Source organism: Alligator mississippiensis, chromosome 3, assembly GCF_030867095.1.
Source record: "Alligator mississippiensis isolate rAllMis1 chromosome 3, rAllMis1, whole genome shotgun sequence".
NCBI lineage: Eukaryota > Metazoa > Chordata > Crocodylia > Alligatoridae > Alligator > Alligator mississippiensis.
The window spans coordinates 190,023,661-190,045,774 of NC_081826.1; the positions used below are offsets into that span (position 1 = coordinate 190,023,661).

Consider the following 22,114-nt stretch of genomic DNA (forward strand, 5'->3'; position numbering starts at 1 on the left):
TATTTCAGAAATGCCAGCTTTTCCCTTCACCCATTTATTCTTAGTCTATGCTCCCAGGAGATCCTGTGTAACAGTTCCCATTGCCTTCTTTTTGTACTGCATCTTCTTTCTTTATAACATGAACTTCATCATTTTGAGCATCACTTTGTACCTAGATTATCTTCCACCCATTCCTTCCTATTAAAATCTAAAAAGGCCATTTTTCTAGTAACTTCCTCCATCTTTTGAAATAAAGGAGCTTGCTGGATTCTCTCTGTCCTGCTATGCTGCTTTTCCAACATATATCTGAGTAAAGTCTCCACTAAGGCCAGGTCCTGCTCTTCAGATGCCTCTGTTATTTGTGCAGCTAAAACCTCATCTTTCTCATTAAGCAGTGTATATAGGACATTGCCTCTATATTTTTCCCTTTTCTCTTCACTCAGAGACATTCACCAAATCTGCCTCTCAGTTCTTCCTGAAGTTGGGAGCAAGTATATACATTCTTGGGAGGGTGCAAGCCCACCCCGCCGCCTGAATCTCAAAAAAACTGTACCCTTTCATACCAATATTTTTGATCTGTGATTTATCCCACCAAGTCTCTGTAATGCTGATTAAGGTCTAATTTTGGTTGTGCACTAAGACTTCAAGCTCTTCCTGTTATTCCCCCACAGTCCTGCCTTTGATGTGTAGATGTCTGACATCTTTGAAAGTTTTCCTCATTTTTCTCCTTATTTCTCCTGTGACCCTATTGCAATGTCCCATTTTCTCCTCAGATTTTAGCCCTTTGACCAGGTCACTAACTTTTCACTCACTTGCTGGCTTTTGTGATCATCTCCCTTTTCTGAGTGAGAGTATAAAAAGGCATTGTGAGAACATAAAACATCTTCATAACTGAGGTGAATATAGATGTGACAGGTTTGATACATTTTTTTCAGCTTGCATTCCAATTCTCATTTCAGTTGGGAAAGGATCCATGAGAGAGTACGGAGCCTTCTCACCTCAAACCAGGCCAGGCAGAGGCTTTCATTTGTGAGTATTAATAATACAGCTCAATAGTTGTGGATGCTGATATGATAATGTCACCAGTTATTTGCCCTAGCTAGGTTATTGGGTGCTGTGCCCACTCATCTGACTCCTGCACCCCTGGCCCTGGTCATCCTTAAAGATTCCAATTTAGTTTTCAGGGCCAAAGTTTTCCCCTGCAAAAATGTATGTGTATAGGCATGGACTAGGAGTTGCTTCATTGCTATCCGCCCCTACTTTTGCACTGTAAAGGGGAAATAAAGTTGGTCTTTTACCAAGCACAGGAGGAATGTAGCAGTGGTATATGTGGTTATTATAACAGAGAAGGGACTGAGAACCTAAGAGCAATTTGGGATTAAGAACAGGTAATATAATTTTGGGACCTGCACACTCTCATGAATGGAGAAGAGAATTAAAAGGGAATGGCTTCTGAAGTGAGGAAGTATAGTGACAGAAGCAGGAAGCCTTCCACAGGTAGTTGATATGGATAGCCATCAGGACTAACCTGGAAGTGAGCCACCACACAAGCCTGGATACTGTTATGTACAGACATCTCTTTGATAATGTAGTGTTTCTGCATCTTGCCTAGTGCCCCTTGCAGCTTTACATGAATCTAAAGGAGTGATCAGCAATTCACAAGACAATTTTACTAGGGTTGCCTTGTACACATATCCAATGTAATCAGAGATACTCATGGCATTTCCAAACTCTTCAACTTATTTTTAATTTTTAATAACACTTTCATGATACTTAAAGGGAAGGGATATCAATCTGAATCATTTTGCCTTCTCTATAGGTGAAACTCTGAAACCTTTATTGATATGAATAGTTTCACTGAAGTTGCACAAGATATAAAATTACATCTCTTACTGTCACTTTTCCCCTCTGGAAAATTGGCTAATGATGATGATAATAATTTCATGACAGGATGATGGAAGTCAGCAGGCAAGGGATGCAGGATTAGGTTCTTCATTTCACTGGGATATTTAAGAACTCTACATCTTAAAATTCAAGAAATTGTTGTTATCATCTGTCACGTGACTGCCAGCCAGTGTAATTGTCTTCAGCTTTACTTCTCATGAACTCAAAGCAAGAGAGTTTTCTTGATAACAGTTACACTTTTCAGTGAACAAGTCCTCATTGAGCCAGATTAATGCCTACTGCAGCTCCAACCCCATTACTGGAGTTACACTTGGGATGGATTAAGACTCAGGGTTGGCCACAAAGCAAATCAGTGATGGATCTGGAAACAAAATGTAGATCTTCTTTCTTGGACCTCTGTTCCACAGTGTTTCCATGGGACTCTAAATGCCAATTATTCATGAACCTACAGCACTTTTCTGGTCATAAAAAATGTTATAGTCATTTGGTCCGTACTTTTTTTCTTATTTTTATCTTATGACTTGTATTAGTCAGAGACTCTTTTTGTTACAACTCTTAGGTGCAGAGAAAGGTAGCTAGCTGTGTTAGTCTGAAGTCAGGCAGAAGGTAGGACAGGGTGGCACTTTAAAGACTAGTTTAGAAAGGCAAAAGTGGGCTGTCACCCACAAAAGCTTATACATTTCTGAACAGGTCTCCAACCTTTAGATGTGCAGACAGTTCCACTGAACACACAGTAGGTGGTGTTACTTATTTCTGTGTCTTTAAAATGAAGCTTAACAATTAGGCTTTCCAATCACCCAACAAAGCTATCAAGGATGGAGGACACAATGCTAAAGCTGTTGTCCTTAAAAAAAAATTACTGAAGTTTTAAGTCAGGAGTGTCCAGGATCCATCCCACAGGCTGGATCTGGCCTCTAGAGCCCCATCATCCATCCCCTGGTGCTGCCCCTGGGTCTTGAGTTGACATAAACGTTTTACACTGTGTGTGCCAGACCGGCTCCACACACAGGACCTGGGATGTGAGCTGCATGTGGAGCCTGCCTTGGCTTGTCCAGGATATGTGGTACATGCAGTGTCTGCTCTGGGACCTGCTTTGCATACAACACCTGTGTTGGGCCAGTCTGGGACCCTGCATCCTGGATCCAGCACCTGCTCCAGCTGGTCTGGCCCACTCTGGCTGGTGCACACTCTGGCTCCAGGACTGTGCTGCATATGGTGCCTGCTTCAGCCACTCCAGGGTGGATGCTTTCACAGGTACAAGCTTGGCTGAAGCAGACACTGCATGCAGAACAGTCCTGGACTGGCTAGATGGAGTGCCATGGGTGCTGGATCTGGCATGCAGGTGGAAGGCCCATGGGCCTGATCTGGCCTGTGGGGCCAGCCCTGTGCCATTTGTCTTGCCCTTGGACCAATACCATCCCACTTATCCAGTCTGTGGGGCTAAGTGATTTTGACACCCATGGTTTAAGTCTTCTGGAAACAGCTGATAGGTTTGCTTCTGACTTGTTGCTTTAACAGAGATACGAGGCTAAATAATGAAGTTAACTGGATAGGTTTTTTGCAGGGAGCCACTGAATCTGAGGTTGATGAGGTCCTTGAAAGAAGGTGCATCTCTTTGAGGAGTTCCCCACAGAATGACCTGCTGGAGCAAAGATATTGCTAAGAAGTTGTCTTCAGAAAGGTAAAGAACTTAATTTTTTCTTTTTACCTTTAGATATTCTGGCCTTATTTCAGATCCAGAAAAGTCACAGGTAAGCTAATGTCCTCACAGGAAAAACTGTAGTAAGAGTATTCTGAGTAGCACTGTCCCCTGACTGTAGAACCGCAGCTGTGATAGTAACTATCACAGCTAGATATAACTTTATGTTCTTAACTATCCAGTCATTTAATGATGCTCAGAAAAGAAATGGCATCGTATGTGTCTTTGTTGTCCTTTGTTTACATGGGAAACACTTTTTTAAATCAGCTATCTGTCAACCCTGCAAAAGTCATTATAAGATCTGAAAATCAGGCTGCGTTCTTTCTGGTTTGTGCATTATCACTGGCAGCAAAGATTCTGCAGCTGGAACTTTAAATACTTAACAATTCTACATTGAGTTTGGAAAGGGATCAGGGGATGTTAAAAGTGCCCAACTTTTGGTGGGTACCTAACACTCCTCAGCTCTTTAGAAAACCCTAGCCACTTTTTACTGCCATGTAAAAGAACAGAATTGAGTGCAGCCTCCCTTAGATGGTTTGATTCTACAGTACTAACAGGAGTACTGCTAGTAAATTGAATCTGGTAAAAATTATTGCGCGTAGAGTATGGGAATAAAAATACATGTATATCAAACTTGTTGAGCAATCTGATGCCAGTTGTATAGAATCACTTTTCGGACCATAATCACCGTTTGAAATAATTCAGTTTCTCAAGTATTTTTCTTTGCTTTGTACCCAATTTTTCATAACTTGGCTCTGTTTGAAACAGCTGCCTGAAGCTTTATTACTCAGGCCAGACAGTGGCAGATCCAGGAATGGGGCAAGGGAGGGGGTGCACCCCCCACATATGCTTTAGCTGTGTCATGCAATGCACAGCAATCCCTAGGCTCACCAATTGATCAGGGTGAGGTCTGGCTGGAGCTCCTACTTTTTCATGGCTCCGGAGTCCAGGGGGTGAGTGTTGCTGTTTTTCACTTTCCCTCACCCCACTGAATTAAATAGCAAGGGAAAGGAGCGGGGAAGTAGCAGGGGCAAAATTCACCCCAACCTTTCCAGGGGCTTCAAACAGACCCCCCAGCCAGACCTCACATGAAGCGCAGCCAAAAGGGGGTGCAACTCCCTCTGGACCCACACCAAGGCCAAATTTTGGGGTCTTTTAACGGAGTGAAACTCTTGTTGAGAACTTTAGAATTCAGAGTTCCTTTAAGGACTTCAGAACCTGGCCACAGTGATTTACTTCATTTGTATTTTAAAGAAGAAATCTCCTGAATAAATCTACCTGTCCCAAAGTGTCAGCAGATCCTTAATAAGTAGTTAAATATTTTCTTCTTCTCTCGTACTATTGCTATTTATAACCTCTGAGTCCCTCATTTTGGTAAAATATGAATGAAAAACTAAGCAAATTCTGCTGTCAGCTCCTTATGTACAGTGCTTTTAACTTCAGTTGAGTGGTATACACTTATTTTAAAGAGCATATTTGGCCTATAGCTTTTAAGAATTAATGCCATTATAAATAAAGCCAGAGGGGGGAAATGTCCCTTATTAAAAATGTGTAGGGATTTTCAGCATTACATTAGGTAATTAGATGCCTAAGTTCTGTTGAATTCCATTTTTTTCACTTTGAAAATCTTAGCCAGAAATCTCACCATTCCCCAAAACTATTGGCTATTTTTTTTTTATAAATAGGTATATGGAATGCTTTACGTTCATAATGCTATTCCAACGACTGTTAAACAAGTATTACGGTAGCCTAGAAAGTAGGGGTGCACCAATAAAGATTTTCTTGGCCGATACCAATAGCCGCTTATTAACCAGACATATCAGTTGGTACCAATCCGATAACTGATTTGGTTACATGTGATGCAGAGGCTGCTGAAGTATGCCAAAAAAGAAAAGGTTATTTATGTCAGTACTTTAAAATGTACTGACATAAATAATCCAGTTTTTTGGCACACTTCAGCAGCCTCCGTGTCACATGTATCAGTGTCCAGCGCTTAAAAATGGGGGCAGGGGCACTTGAACTGAAGCTTGTTGAATGAGCTTTAATTCAAGTGCCACTGCCACCATCTTTAAGTACGGGGATACTTTTAGGCGGGGAAGAGCCAAGCAGGATGAGGTCAGATGAGGGTTGCCCGCTGCAGGCTCAGGGCTCTCCGTCCTGCTGACTTTGCCCCAGGAGCCTGCGCGTCCCCTGCCCGCCTGGCAGCACAAGGCACAACTCACCGCCCCCACTGCTGCTGGGTGGGCAGGAGGTGCACGGCTTTCACAGGGCTACGGAGGAAAGGGCAGCAGAGTGGAGAGCCCTGTGCCCACAGTGAGCAGCTGGTATCTGCCTTGTGCACAAATCTGAGGGTGCACATGTCCCTTCCCATGCCTCTGCTGGGGGGTGCATACAGTGGTGGGAAGATGCCCACCTCACACCCCCTGGACGAGCTTCCCATGACTGTCTTGCTTCCTGCCCCAGCCCCTGGTCCTGTGCACCCCCTGGCTGGGCAGCATCCCCAGCCCCAGCCTCTGCCCCTCCCCCACTTCCTCCTTCACCATGGGGAGCCCCTTTGCCTCCATGGACTTACCTGCTGGGAGCTGCTCTTCACGCTGCCCAGCTATACTCCTGGCCATGTGCATGCATGCAGTTGCACACATGCAGGTGGTGTTCCCTGCATTTTGCTCCTGGCAGACCCAAGCAGGACCCCTTGCTGCCTGTCTGCAAGAGGAAACTTGCCATTTCCAAAGGGAACCCAGGTATCCAGGGCCCTGGCCCTGTGGGCAAGAGGGAACCCAGGTGTCCAGGGGCCCCAGCCAGAAGGCATAATTAATTATATTTATCAAAGAACATTGTTGGCTACAACAGCCAAAAAACCGATAGCCGATAATGTACATTTCCCTTTTATCAGTGCCGATCTGATATGCAACCCAAATATCAGTGCATGTCTACTAGAAAGTTGTTTACATCTGAGAGCAGTTTATAAGTACTGTGGATCTAAACCTCTTTTCTCAACATGCACTCTGTGTATTGGAGCGCTTGAAGAGGCACTGGGCCCTCAAGAGACTGGACCCCAGATGCAGTGGATAATAGTTTTCCTGGCTGGAGGCTAAGGACCAACTATTAGGAAGGCCAAGGCAGAGATGGAACTCAGGCTGGCGTCCAGGATTAAGGACTACAAAAAGTCCTTTTTCAAGTACATTGGGAGCAAGAAGAGGGCACCAGGAAATGTAGGGTCCCTGCAAGACACAAACAGTAATCTGGTGGGCACACCAGACAAGAAAGCTGATACTTTTAACAGTTTCTTTGCCTCTGTTTTCCTGAACAGAGATCGGGATATCCCACCTACCAGAGGTAGGGACAATTTTGGGGATAGCTCTATCAAGCCTTCAGTCAGTGCAGATGTAGTTGGGGATCTTCTGGAAGGGCTAGACATTTTTAAATCTGCAGGTCCAGATGCCCTCCACCCTAGGGTGTTGAGGGAGCTGGCAGGGGTCATCACGGAGCCTTTGGCCTGGCTGTATGAGCATTCGTGGTCATCTGGCCAGGTGCCGGGGGATTGGAAACTGGCTAATGTGGTCCCTATTTTTAAGAAGGGGAGGAAGGAGGACCCAAGTAATTATAGGCCTGTAAGCCTCACCTTGGTGCTCGGGAAGCTCTTGGAGAGGATTATCAAGGAGCATATCTGTGGAGGGCCTGCAGGGGAGATCATGCTCAAGGGCAATCAGCATGGGTTCACCAAAGGCAGGTCCTGCCAGACCAACCTGATTGCCTTTTATGACCAAATAACTAAATCCTTGGATGATGGTGTCACTGTGGACATAGTCTTTCTAGACTTTAAGAAGGCCTTTGACACTGTCTCTCATCCCATCCTCATCAATAAATTAAGTAACTGCGGCATTGATGTCTGCACAGTTGGATGGGTAAAAAATTGGCTGATGGGGCGCACCCAGAGAGTTGTGGTGGATGGGTTGTACTCAACCTGGTGAGATGTGAGCAGTGGGGTACCCCAGGGCTTGGTCCTCAGGCCCGCACTGCTTAACATCTTCATCAGCGACTTGGATAAGGGGGTGGAAAGCACGCTGTCCAAGTTTGCTGATGATACTAAGATGTGGGGTGAGGTGGACACACTTGAAGGGAGAGAGAGGCTGCAACTAGATTTAGACAGACTACAAAAGTGGGCAGACGAGAATAGGATGGGGTTCAACGTAGACAAATGCAAGGTGCTGCACCATGGGAGAAGGAATCCACAGCATACATACAGGCTGGGGAGTTCCTTTCTTGAAAGCACAGAGGCGGAAAGGGATCTCGGAGTCATTATTGACTCCAAGATGAACATGAGCCACCAATGCCAGACTGAAGCCAGCAAGGCCACCCACACCTTGTCACGCATCCAAAGGTGCATCTCAAGCTGGTCCAGAGAGGTGATACTCCCCCTCTATGCGACTTGGTCAGAGCGCAGTTGGAGTACTGCGTCCAGTACTGGGCACCGCACTTCAAAAGGGATGTGGTCAGCCTGGAGAGGGTTCAGAGGAGGGCTACCTGCTTGGTGAGAGGGCAGCAGGACAGGCCCTACGAGGAGAGACTGAAGGACCTGAACCTGTTCAGCCTCAGCAAGAGGAGGCTGAGGGGGGACCTGGTGGCTGCCTACAAGCTCACCAAGGGGGATCAACAGCAAATAGGCAGAGCTCTTTTCTTCCCAGCACCACCTGGGGTGACAAGGAACAATGGTCATAAGCTGATGGAGAATAGGTTTAGGTTGGAGATCAGAAGGCAATATTTTACAGTTAGGGTGGCCAAAATCTGGAAGCAACTTCCCAGGGAAGTGGTCCTCACCCCTACCTTGGGCAAATTCAAGAGGAGGTTGGACGATCACCTGTCTGGGGTCTTGTGAACCCAGCATTTATTCCTGCCTGTGGCAGGGGGTCAGGCTAGATGATCTGTTCAGGTCCCTCCTGACCCTAGCTACTATGAAACTATGAAACTGGAACTGATAACCTGCCAATGAGGGCGCAGTCATTAGGGGCATTTATACACATACTTTTTTCCAGTGATGTGCCAGAGATCTGCCGTTTCAGAGCAGACTTGATTAATCTGCTCCGCACCCAAACTGAGGCGAGCTGCACTGTGCTGTGTGCAGTGTATAAGCAGTGAAATGCATGTCAATGTGCAGAACATGGTGGTGGTGCGCTTTTGAACTAAAACACCTTGTAACAGGGGCACCTCTTTGGGGTCCGTCTACTGGAGGCCCCGGCCACCTGTTATGGGCCAACTGCCCAGCTTCTCGCCTGCCATGCCTTGTTGTTAATTGATTTATAGATTTAATTAAGCGGGAAGCTGCCCATTTCCTGCCCCGATGACAGGGGCCGCTATCTGCGGCTCTGTTCCTCCCCTACACCGCAGCCCAAGCCTCGCAGATGGTATTTGTAAATTCCTCTTTATGTTGGGGTCTAGGCCACTGTGGGCTTACCCCTTTTCTCTCTAGCTAGGCCTGTCAGTCAAAAAAAACCAACCCACTAATCAGGGTTTGACTCCCAGGCTCTAGCTCTCAAAAAAACCCCACCCTCACTTGGGCTTATGCCCCTCTGTGGCACTGGGGTCTACTCACCCCTGAATATTGCGCCCTCTCTAGCGCCGGAGTCCGTGCACCCCCAAATGCCATGCCCTCCCTGGCGCTGGGGTCCTCACACTGCCGTGGGTCCCCTATGAGGCCTCCTCCATTCCCTAATAGCCTCACCCAAACCACCAGTTAACATTAAGCAAGGGAGGCAACATGCCTGCTTACTAGAGATGATTGTGAGGATGGCTCCGGGCATGGTGTATTCTTCTGACCAACACTGCAGGCGCAGCACCGTAGTCATTGGGAGTCTGCCTCTCTGCTGCCCCTCTGTCCTTCTCCACTCACCATTTGTAAGGTCCTGGCCTTCCTCTTCCTGTCACCTGACCGGCTGGCAGGGCTTGAGCCTTAACCCCTACTTGACTGGCTGGCCGTGACTGGAAGGTTCTGGACTTAAAGGGGCTACCCTGTCTCTTAGTAACAGGGTTAGGGTTCCCTTTTACAACCCCATCTCTCTTCTCTCTTGTCCGGGGTCCTTCAGTTTCTCCTAGCCCCACTTTTCCCTCGTATTGTCTCAAGAAGAAATTGGCACTTACATTCTGGGTTCCAAGGCGATGCTTTACCTCAAAACACTATGGTTGCAGACTAAGGGCCCATCTCATCAGTCTAGCATTGTCCGTCTTCATGCTCTGCAACCAGCATAGGGGCGCGTGATCAGTGATTAGCGTGAACCGCTACTCTAACGGATAATAATCGGAGTGTTTCAACAGCCCACTTAATTGCCAAATACTCTCTATTGTGGTGTAATTCCATTTCAGTGGGTGTAATTTCCTACTTATGTAGGCTATAGGGCACTCTTCTTCTTCTCTCTGAACTAGCACCGCTTCAATAGCCACATTTGATGTATTGGTCTGCACCAGGAAAGGTTTATTAAAATCCGGTGTATATAGTAAGGGTTGCAAGCATAGTGCGTCCTTCATCTCTCGGAATGCCTTTTCCGCATCCGGCGTCCATCTCACCTTGGTTGGAGGCCCCACCTTTATCTTCTCCGTCAAAGGCACTACTAAGTCTGCAAAGTGAGTGACAAACCTTCTATAATAACTAGCTAGCCCCAAAAAAGCCCTCAACTGTTTCTTGGTATGAGGAGCTTGATACTTTCACAATGCCTCCACCTTGCTTAACAATGGTCTCACCTTCCCACTTCCTACTAGGAACCCAAGGTATTGTGTTTCTTCTTTCCCTATTGTACATGTCTACGGATTGGCTGTCAGCCCAGCCCTTCTCAAGTCTTGCATTACTGCTCTTAGTGCGGTGAGGTGTTCAGCCCAGTCTTCAGTGTATATAATAATATCGTCTATGTAAGCTGCAGTGTAACCCCCATGGGGAGCCAAAACTTTGTCCATTAGACATTGAAATGTAGCTGCGGCTCCATGTAATCCGAACGGCATGCACCGGAACTGGAAGAGACCCCAAGGGGTGGCGAATGCTGTCTCTTCTTGATTTTTGGGTGCTACGGGGACCTGCCAGTAACCTTTTGTCTGGTCTAAAGTGGAAATGTATCGAGCTTGCCCAATGTTTTCCACCAGTTCGTCTACTCTCAGCATCTGATCGGCATCAAACTTAGCTACTGCGTTTACCTTCAAGAAATTGATACAGAGACTAATTTTTCCATTGGGCTTAGGTACTTCTACGATGGGGCTCCTCCAGTCACTGTGGGACTCGCATATGATGCCTTTCTCCAGCATCATTTCAATCTCCGTTTTTATCTGGCTCTGCAGTCGCTGTGGAATCCATCTCCAGTTCTCATGGATCACCTGCCTGGAGGAGTTTTTATCCAGTGTACCACACCCCGAGCTTCCCCAGGAGTTTCCTGGAACACATCTCCGTACTCCCTGACTAGCTTGGCAGCCTGTCTTCTCTGCTCTTCAGATAGTCACGGGGCCAGTTCTATGTCACCCGGTCCACTTCCCTCTGTCAAAGAGGGTCTCAATTCTAATTCCTCGGGATGAAGGGCTAGCTACATACACTCCCGGTCTTCCCACTTCTTCAACATATTGACATGGTACACTTGCTTCTTTTTTTGTTTATCTGTCTGATACACCTCATAGTCTATGGGCCCCACTTGGTGTATAATTTCATAGGGTCCCTGCCACTAGGTGAGTAACTTTCTCTCATGGTCAGGCAATAGAACCAACATGCAGTCCCCCAAGTCAAACTTCCTTTCCTGTGTGCCTTGGTTATAATGCCTCACTTGTTGTTGCTGGGCCTCTCTGAGATTTCCTAAAACCTCGCTCCAAGATGCTTCAAGGCATTCCCGCAGTTGTATCATGTATTGGATCAAGTTCTGATCTTTACTGTGCTGTTCTTCCCAACTCTCTTTAATCAGATCCAGGATTCCCCTTGGTTGCCGACTGTACAATAGTTCAAAGGGTAAAAACCCGGTTGAGGCCTGGGGTGGCTCTCTTACAGCAAACAACAAAGGTGGTATCATTTTATCCCAATTCTGAGGACTCTTAACCACAAATTTCCTTAACATCTGCTTCAATGTCCAGTTAAAACGCTCCATGATCCCGTCTGTTTGGGGATCTTACACTGCCCCAATCCCCTTTGGTGTTTAATCCCCAAAGCTTTACTCACTCTTTCAAACATGTGTGATGTAAAATTCGTTCCCTGGTCTGTCAGCAGTTCTCTAAGGGAGTCATACTCATGAGAATTTCTTCAATAGCTCGTTCGCCACCTTTGGAGTGGACACTGTCTGCATTGGCACAGCTTCTGGGTACCTTGTTGCATAACCCAGTAAAACTGAAATATACTGGTTTCCAGTGCTACTTCTGGGAAGTGGCCTCATGATGTCCACCACCATCTGCTCAAAGGGAACCTCTACCAAGGGCATCGGAAATAAAGAAGCTTTTGGAGGGTGCCTTGGGTTCACTTTTTGGCACACGGGACATGAAGCTCAATACCTTGCCACTTCCCACAACAGTCCTAGCCAAAAAAATCTTGCCCGAATATGGGCTTCTGTTTTGTCCCTGCCCAAATGTTCACCCATGGGGAGCTCATAAGCCATCTTCAATAAAGCCCGTTGATATCGCCGAGGTACCAGCAACTGTACGACCTCCCCTCCTTCAGGCTTTCCTTGCTCAATTCAGTGGAGGAGGTAATTTCTTACCTCGAACCTCAGTGTTCTCTTCATCATCTCTGGTCGTAATACCTCACCGTTTCATTGAGCCAGGTGTTCCTGCAAAGCATACTGAAAATCTGCCTCCCGACTCTGCTCCAACTGGAAATGTTCATCCTCCCACAAATGTGCGACATCCACCTCTTGTTTGGCCTCTTCTTCAGGAGGAGTTTGTTGGGTTTCACCTGCGAATCCCTCAGCCCTTGGGTCACCTTCCCATCCAGCCTTGGTCTTCCTAGTCTCCCAGGGCCTCCAACAGCAACTTTCTCTCATCTCAGTCTCCTCCTTTTGCCTCACGCTGGCTATCTCTTTCAGCAACTCTGGCCAGTCACAGCCTGGTACTACTGGGTGGGGTAAGCGCTCAGCGACCCCAACTAGCATCTGGTGGGTCCTATTGCCTACTTGTAGGATGATCCCCACTCTGACAATTTTGATGGAATCTCTGCACCAGCATTGCACAATTACGCGGTCTGCTATTTCCCTCTCTCTTGGTGGTAATACGTTGCTCTGCACCATGGTCTGCAATGAGCTTGAGTCCAGCATAGCCCATACCGTTTTTTCCCTCCATTGTCACTTCCACCATCAATGCAGGTGGCTCGTGTCCCACCTCAGAGTCAATTCTGGCTCCGTAGCCACACATCCCTACCTGGGTTGTTGATCGTGGGTGGATGCTCCTGGTCATCTTGGCTAACAGTGCCTGTTGTCTTGCGGCTTGATCCTGTAGGCCTTGTATTGTTGGACGTAGCTGATCCAAGACTTGCTGCTGTGACTCTGGATCCGGGGTTAGCATCTGCTCTCATTTCTCTCTCTCCATGGACGCAAGGGTTCTTTCCCTCACACGGGCGAACCAGTGTCCTATGATGCATACTGCCGTATGAAAAGTTCCCGGCCAGTGCACCATTATAACAGGGGTGCCTCTTTGGGGTCTGTCTACTGGTGGCCCCCCCACCTGTTGTGGGCCAACTGCCCGCCTCGCCTGCCTTGTTGTTAATTGATTAATAGATGTAATTAAGTGGGAGGCTGCCCATTTCCTGCCCTGATTTCAGGGGGCACTATCTGCGGCGCCATTCCTCCCCTACACCACAGCCCAAGCCTCACAGATGGTATTTGTAAATTCCTCTTTATGTCGGGGTCTAGGCCACTGTAGGCCTACCCCTTTTCTCTCTAGCTAGGCCTGTCAGTCAAAAAAAAGCAACCCACTAATCAGGGTTTGACTCCCAGGCTCTAGCTCTCAAAAAAACCCATCCTCACTCAGGCTTATGCCCCTCTGTGGCGCTGGGGTCTACTCACCCCTAAATATTGCGCTCTCTCTGGTGCTGGGGTCCGCTCACCCCAAAGTGCTGCACCCTGTCTGGTGCCGGGGTATGTGTGCCCCAAAATGTTGTGCCCTTTCTGGCACCGGGGTCCGTGCGCCCCCAAATGCCGTGCCCTCCCTGGCACTGGGGTCCTCACGCTGCTGTGGGTCCCCTATGAGGCCTCCTCCAACCCCTAATAGGCTCACCCAAACAACTGGTTAACATTAAGCAAGGGAGGCAACATGCCTGCTTACTAGAGATGATTGTGAGGATGGCTCCGGGCATGGTGTATTCTTCTGACCAACACTGCAGGCGCAGCACCGTAGTCATTGGGAGTCTGCCTCTCTGCTGCCCCTCTGTCCTTCTCCACTCACCATTTGTAAGGTCCTGGCCTTCCTCTTCCTGTCACCTGACCGGCTGGCAGGGCTTGAGCCTTAACCCCTACTTGACTGGCTGGCCGTGACTGGAAGGTTCTGGACTTAAAGGGGCCACCCTGTCTCTTAGTAACAGGGTTAGGGTTCCCTGTTACACACCTCTAAGGTGTTTTAGTTCAAAACCACACCGCTGCCATTTTGTCAGTGCTGACATGCATTTTGTCACTTATACAGCTGCATGCGGTGCAGTGCCAGGCACTTTTCAAAGCGCCCAGTGCTGCAATTCATACATGTGCAAAAATTCCCTAGGAAGCTTAAGAATGCCAGGAGGGAGTGTTAGGGAGAAATACAGAGCTACAAAGGTCTCTCTCTCTCTCACTGTCTGAAGAAGGATGGAAGGTTTGGCTTGTCTGCTTGTGTGCTTTATTTATTGTGCTTTGGTTGATTTGTTTATTATGGTTGTGAAGCCTTTCTGAGAGGAATAAAAAAATGTTGAAAGGCTAAAACTAGAGCCAACTTGCCTAGCTAAGGAAGCTGGGTAAGTGACCTGCTTACAGAGTATGATAGCTTGCTGCATTTTGAGTAACATCAAAAGATTGTTTTAATAGGCTGTCACAGGAAAATTCAGATTGAGACCAGATGGTAATTGGCTGTTCCAAAAAAAGTCTGGAGAGGCAAGGATTTTTTTAAATGTTATCTTTTATTGGACCAAAGGTATGGTTGAAAGAGATGTTAGACTTGCATTTATGCACAAAGGGCCCTTCTTCAGGTCAGGGCTATATCCCTTGAAACTACAAAAATAGTCTGTGTATTGCCTTTCATCCTCTCCTACTTTAAAAATGTGGAGATGTGTGTTTGTAGCTCCCATTGAATTTAAGAACAGTTGAGGGTAGACTGTTCTTCAACATATGAGCACAGAATTATTAAGGCCATGAGCCCAATGAAATAGACCCACTTCTTGGGTGGCTGTTTAACACTGTCTAGTAATACTGTTGCATAACTTAGGAGGAAAAGCAAGGAACACTACTATGCTGAGTGGAAGTTTCGGGGGGAATTTAAGAAAGCAAAGTGGTAGTACAACAGAAAATAGCAGAGCCTTTGACTAATTGGGGGTTGGGTTGAACAGCTGAATTTGGCAGAGAAATTGGCATAAGATGGCCAGCTTGTCCAAAGCTGAGTGGCTGGAGAAAAGATGGGAGAGAGAAGCTATGCTATTTTATAAATGCTTTTGCATGGGAAGTGTTAGTACATAGACTAGAGAGAGAAATCTCTGCTTACATCATGGACGCATCTTCAGCCTGCTGGCATGGGCATACCACAGGCTCAGGGAGCGTTTTACTCAATCTTAGTCTGCAGCTGACCATGTAATAAACCTGGATTGATAGATTTGTTCTTTGAATACTTGAGTGTTTTACTATTTTTGATAGCTCCAATTAACTGTAATTCAAAAGGGATTTGACATCATGTCACATCCTTCTAGAAGGAGCCAAGTGGCTTTTGATGGCCACAAGGGGGCAGAACCCTTGTTTCATATTTTCTCTGAAAGCTGTACTCTTATGGAGCACAGAATCCACAGCATGGCATTAGGATATAAGTTTTGTACTGACTCAACAGGAAGTGTGCCACTTGTCCTGTCTTCTTTCTGCAGCAGCAAGAACAATTTGTGAGGGGTGGGGGAGTTAATATGGGAAAAGTTTGCCTTGTTTATGAATACATCTGAGGTGATGCAAGTGCAAATGATAGCACTTCTTATTGTTTCTCATTCTTTCATGAATACCATCCACGTGAACAGCAATCCCTATTGATAAAAGTTGGGTGAACACAAGTAATGGCAAACAATATTAAGCTTTCCTTCTTTTTAAATTGCATTAACATGTTCTGACCTATCTGGTTACAACAGAATGTAGGTTCTAGCCATGTATCTGTTCCCCAGCCTTGCACTGCCGGCTTCTCAGGGCATGTGGCCACTTTTAAAATATTTTTGTAGATTCTCCTTTATTCAGCTAAGGTCAGAACGGATGTCACTTTTGGAAAAGATTGTTGTTGTCCTTTGCTATCTCTGAAATGCCAAGCATAATTAAAAAAATAATTTCCATAGATGATTATAACTGGCTTTCTTACAGTCTCAGCAGAGAGGCCAAAGACTAAATGGACCTGAAAATTGAACAGCTCTGTACAAACCTACAAGTGATCCCTCAAGGTCCAAGTTCAGTCACAACATGGGCACTGCCTTGCCATTACTTCTTCTGTACCTGTTCTGTAGGTCCAATTTGGATGGCACTGGGGGCTGCGCATTATGAGGGTGGTTTTCTCCCAACCAGATCCCTCCCTGCTGCATAAGATGTGAATCAGCATACTTCACTGTGCCCATCCAATCCAGGGGCACACGGCCCTCTCATGTTCACCACCACCCGAACTAACTTGTAGCTTACTGTGGCGGAGCACCTTTGGGGTGCTCACCACATGGCAGGGGCTGCAGTAGGCTGGGGCAGAGCCCAGCAGGGAAGGCAGCCAAGCAAAGCTCCAGATCTCATTCTAAGGTGGGGGAGGTGTGTGGAAGAGCACCTTTGGGGGTGCTCACCACTTAAGGGCTCTCACAGGCTCCGAGAAGAGCCTGTTTTGGGGGAGCAGCAAGGGAAACCTCCCCCAAGTATCATTTTAAGGGGGAAGGTATGTGGCAGGACACTGTTGGTGCCTGCCACTTTAAGACTGGGGGCCAAGCAGCCAGCAGGTGCTTAATTGTGGCAGCCATTTTAGATAAACAGGGCAGTTCACTGCTGGCAGCCTAGGCAGCAACATCGCCTGGCTGTGAGGCTCCAGAACAACCTAGAGGTAAGGGAGGAGCTGTAGGGGATGGTTAGGAGGCTCCTAGTCCTGGGTGCGACCTAAAACTGCACCCTGCCAAGAGTGGGTGGCCTGGTGGGGCTCTCAGTGGCACGGGAGTCCCCAGGAAATGCCAGGCCAGTTATCACCCTGGTGAAAGGCGGGTAAGAGTGCCTTAACCCAGCCCTCACCTTTGAGTGGGTTTGCGTAACACCAGAGGTAGTTGGGGGCCAGGCATGGCTGCTGCCACCTGAGCCCTGTGGGGTGCAAGACCCTGAGAGACCCTGAGAAGGCAGAGTTGGGGGCCAGGCATGGCTGCGGCCACCTGAGCCCTATGTGAGGTATAAGACTCTGAGGAAAAGTAGTGGGGGCCAGGTACAGCTATGGCCAGCTGAGCCCACCAGGGAGTGAAGCCCCGTGGCCCCAAGTGAGGGGGGCAGTGTGGAGCCCCAAGTGAGGGGACAGAGATGAGGAACCCCAGTGAAGGGGGAGGAAAACCAGAGGGCTGAGAGCCCAATATGTTTATATAGTGAGAGCACAATGACATGCTGCTCCAGGGGGGAGTGAAAGTCCCTGTGTGACCCTGGAACACCAGTCGTGGTGTGAGTCACCCCAGCTTCTACAACCAGGTGGGTTACCCGCTATTAGGGCCAGAAGACGGACCCCGGGAGCAAGAGTGGGGCTGGAGTGGCAGAGACCTGACTTAGAGTACCCTCAACTGGTCAATGCTGGGGCCAGGACCAGAACGGTTAAAAGGGCCAGGGGCCCAATGTGAGGGACGCCCAGAGCTGAGGGCCTGGGGTTCCAACTGGCCTTGGAGGTGAGGCCAGGGTCTGTGTGGCCAAAGGTCCCAGGGGGACCATGCCCGAGAGAGGAAATGGTTTCAGGGAGCTAGACAGCCCGAATGAAGGCGGGGTAGGCCGCTTGAATGGCGGGATCTTAGAGGGGTCCAGATTGGAGGATTCTGGAGCCGAGGGGGGTGGGGGGTGGGGGCTGGGGAGATTAACAGCTGGATGCCATCTGCGAGGCATGGGCTGTAGTGTAGGGGAGGTCCAGAGCTGCAGATAGTGCCCCCCCTGGCATCAGGGCATGAATGGGCAGCCTCCCACCTTAATTAACATCTTAATTAATTAAGAACAAGGCATGGCAGGTGAGTCAGGTGGGTGGTGTGCCCAAAGGCAAGTGAGGAACCTAGCACTGTGGCTAGGTGGGGAGCCCCACTTTGCCACACTTACTTATTCATTTCCTTTGCAATGCAAGTCAATCTCTGAGATTGTATGTGGTTAGAGGGTGATTCTCTCAGCAAGAAGTTTCACAGAACTGATAATGCTTCCTTTTCTGAACTGAAAGTTTCTCTAAAGAAGGTTTTTTGGCTGGTAGAATTACATGCTGTGACAGTAACATATACTTGGAAGTGCCAATGGATCTTTGAGATGCTTATAATATTAACAGATTGCAATACATCTCCTAAATGCCCAGTTAAAAACTGGAGTGTTTTAATGGATTGTTTTAGGGTTGTTGGTTGTAGCCGTGTTGGTCTAAGGACATAGGCAGACAAGATTCTTTGGGTAAATGTGATATCTTTTATTAGACCAACCAAATAGTAGGAAAAATTGTTCTTTGTATCGTTTGTTGTTTTATAGGCTGCCTTTACTTACGTACTAGTGATAGTGATACTGCATGGTAAATTTCATGTACTTTAACTGCAGTGTAATAACACCTTGCAACAAAAAAATCACCCTGACTGGTCTGATGATAATTAGTTCGGGCCAGACTAATCCCTTCTGTGGAAAAACCCACAGAAGTCAGGGTTCCCCCCAGATAATTTTTAGGGGAAGATTGGATGGGCTTCATGGAGTTTGCCCATCTGTGTCTTATGCAGTCTGCGGCCTTTCAGACTGCAGGACTCCTGTAAGCAGACAAACTATTATCCACTGACCACCTGCAGTTGGGTTTTAGTCTCTTGAGGGCCCAGTACCTCTTTGTACACTACAATACAGAGTGTACATTGAGAAACAAGGTTCAGATCCACAGTAGTTATAAAATTACAGGAGACTGTGGCTTCCCTTTTATAGCAGCTGGGCCTTCACACAGGCGTTGGGGCTGAATGTATCCTGCTATGCAATCTGGCAATTCACCTTTTAAAGTAAAAATTCTAATAAGATTTTTCACAGGCCCTCTCCCTTGCACTTATCTTTAAAGGTGGCACAAAAGAGACCTGCAGAAAATCTAGTAAAGCCTTGGGCTTTTTAATGGACTATTCATTCAGCTGCTAAGTGGACAGTAAGCATACTTATCCCATCTGCCCACCTCCACACGTGGCTTACTGCAGAAATAGAGTGCAGCCTATGCCTCAGAATGAACATCCCCCCTCACAACCCCAAAATGAACAAGTTAAGGTCTGCAAAAAGTAGGTGACCCAAGCTAACTTCCCATATAGAAAGAACAACAATAATCATTGTGGACCTAATCCTTGAGACTTCATTTTTGTGAAACACCTGAGTAAGGAGTACAGGACAAAGCTCCCTTCTGTTATGTGTATGAAACTAGCTTTTTAAATTGGAAATTAATTTCCAAGTGCACCAAGAGGACTTAAATTCCACCCCCCATCCCGTAACTTTAAAATATTCTTTAAAAACCCCGTATTTTTCCAAGAGTAATTTTACATAAACCTGAAAGACCTATTTGCCTGGAAAACATTCTTAAGAAATATACATATGTCCTATTTTTTTTAACAAAACCACTTTCAGACATTTTGTTTTGTCCACAGTCATACTTGTCTAATTCTCTTAGGAGGGACATCTCAACAACTTCTGGAAACCGATTTGAAGAACCAGTTCTGACTGACACCTCCATTTCAGAGTTGGGGAGTGGTTTGTTTTCCATGTGGTGTTTAGTCTAATCTGTCTTGAAGTGAAGCCATGCATTGTACTGTGCTTGCTAAGAGTAGCTGATTTAAATGATTGTGCCATATGGCTCAGGTATAATTTTCTCAGAAGTGTAAATTTGTTCATTAATTGAGAACTGAAAAAATTGCAATAATGATGCAGATCTCTGGGCACTGGTTGCTGGCAATATTTTCTGTAAGTATCACATTTGTAATTATCACAAAGATTTACAGAATCAGAATGGGTTGTCTGGAATGAATTTCTTTCTGTAAAAATCAGTTTCTCTTTCAAGATGGGCACAGAATTCTCATTAGTGCTCTTGTACAGAGAAGAGAGGGGACCCTTTCGATGCTTCATTACTACCTGACGTTCACTTTTGCAGAAAACCAGTTAAAATTAATCTTTACCAAATCTTCTTGGAACATTAATTTTAATAAAACATTTCAAATAATTGACCTACCTAAATTATTATTATTATTAAAAGAATTAACTTCTAATAAAAAAATATGAAGATATGATCTAGTAGGTTTTTTGTGTGATTAAATGTAGATTTCTCTGATGCTATGTAAAATGACTTTTCATATTAATAGCAGAGAGTTATACTGGGCACACCTACTACACATGTGCTTTACTGTGGAGTAGACTAATTTGCTGCATAGTAAAGCATCACTGTCTACACGTGTGGCAATTAGGTCAGTGTAGACTAATTTACTGAGCTGTCAGGTAGTCCTGTCAGACACAAGTGCTATCTGACAGTGAAGTAAATTACTGCGCTTAAATGCATGTGTAGAGGATAACTTTCAGATTAGCTTACTCCAGCTCAAATTACACCAGATTTTATTCAGTTGCATTCATTGCATTTGTAGACATGTCCAGTGAGTGCCAAATGCAAACAGCAGCCCAAAGAAACCTAATGTCATAAATGCAAACATTGGAAAGGAATTGTTAAGAGACATTTGGAGGGGAAAGCTAAAGATTCTACCTTATCCTCACTGAAATGCAATGGAGAGAGTCACAATGAAACCATTGGAGTTTCTCCTTCCACTGTCTCGATCTCAACAAGAGTTATTCATCATATTAGCTTTATGTGGTAAATGGGATTACTCAAAGCAAGTAATATTAAGCACATACTCAAGCCTTTGAGGGATCAGTGCCTACCTAAAGGCTCTTTGTCCAGTCATGGTAATCTTGATATCAACTTTCCTTACCCATCCAGGTAGTCTTCTGGATTTCAGTGAGCTTGGTTACACTACAGTGCTGCACCAGATCCATGGCTCAGCATAGCTTAGGCAGGGGAGAAGAGACTGAAACCAGTTAGGATTATATTGTAAAATCATTATTATTTAATACCATATTTATTTGCAAACCACATGTGGTGGGCCAGTAGGGGGTGCTCCTGTGCTGAGCCACCCACCTCGCTGTGTCCAACCACCTTCCAGGCTCCAAGTGCCTCCCTGGGGGTGCCGCACGTCTGGCCAACCCCCTTCCTGGAGCACACGTGCTAGCCTGGGGATAACGCCGCCACCACCTAGGGTCTGGCCTGATCCTGGCTCTATGTCCCCTGTAGGCCTAGTAGTCCTTAAGGGTACTCAACCCACTCCAAGAACTTGGGGTGCTTCCCTCAGACTGAAGCACAAATAGTGGTCTCCCTTAGCCAGCCAAACCAAGGGGACCCCAAGGTATAATCTAGCCCCTCTCCCAAAAAGTCTCCCATACTAGATACAAAGGAGAACTTTATTGGCTACAAGGAGTAGGTTTGGAATAGGGTACAGGGTAGAGCAGGGGTGGGCAAAATGCTGCCCGGGGGCTGGATGTGGCCTGGCAGGCCGTTCTATTTGGCGTGCAGGACCCCTAAAAATTTAGAAAAGCAATATTTATCTGCCCTGGGCTGCCTGTCATGCAGCCCTTGATAGCTTGCCAAAACTCAGTAAGTGGTCCTCTGCCCAAAATAATTGCCCACCCCTGGGGTAGAGCAATATCAAAGAAATCCCATATAGCAAACAGGGTGTCTGGGTAGCCTTTGATCACACATCTAAGTTACTGCAAGCTATATATCTAGTTAGATCTCAGGTAGCTTACTCATGAGTATCCTCCAGAGGCAGGTGGAGATTCCCTCTGGAGGCAGGCAGTTCATTGATCATGAGTTTCAAGACAGAAAGTTTCAGATGGTCCAGCTCTTCTCTTTCTGAGTTTTCATCATGGCTACTGCCCCTCTTCTTGGGCAGTCCTTAACTTATATAGCCCTTATGACCTCATTTATCTGGTCCAATGGAGGCCAGCACCTGTTGGCTGCCAGCCAACCAAGTTGAAATGCATCACTGGTTGCCAGGTAGACTGGTAGGGTCTCTAGCCCCCTCCCAGTCAGGTTGGCATTGCCAGATATGTGATGCCAGTCATGTAGGCAGAGGGAGAAGGTTTTGCCCCTCCCTCAGGA

The 22,114-nt window shown here is 46.6% G+C and overlaps 1 protein-coding gene across 3 annotated transcripts in view; it reads left to right on the forward strand.

Moving 5' to 3' along the window:
• SPATA6L (spermatogenesis associated 6 like) overlaps positions 1-20,192 on the forward strand; it is a 76,098-nt gene extending 55,906 nt beyond the window's left edge. For 2 of the 3 annotated variants that reach the window (XM_019477984.2, XM_019477985.2), the window contains exons 11-13: positions 939-1,008; positions 3,449-3,565; positions 19,586-20,192. In XM_019477984.2, coding sequence (XP_019333529.1) covers positions 939-1,008; positions 3,449-3,547 — 169 coding nt within the window. In that variant the 3' untranslated portion in view covers positions 3,548-3,565; positions 19,586-20,192. Of the gene's footprint in view, positions 1-938; positions 1,009-3,448; positions 3,566-19,562 lie in introns of all 3 variants that reach the window. The other variant, XM_014608650.3, reaches the window with a different exon arrangement.
• The last annotated feature ends 1,922 nt before the right edge of the window (positions 20,193-22,114 follow it).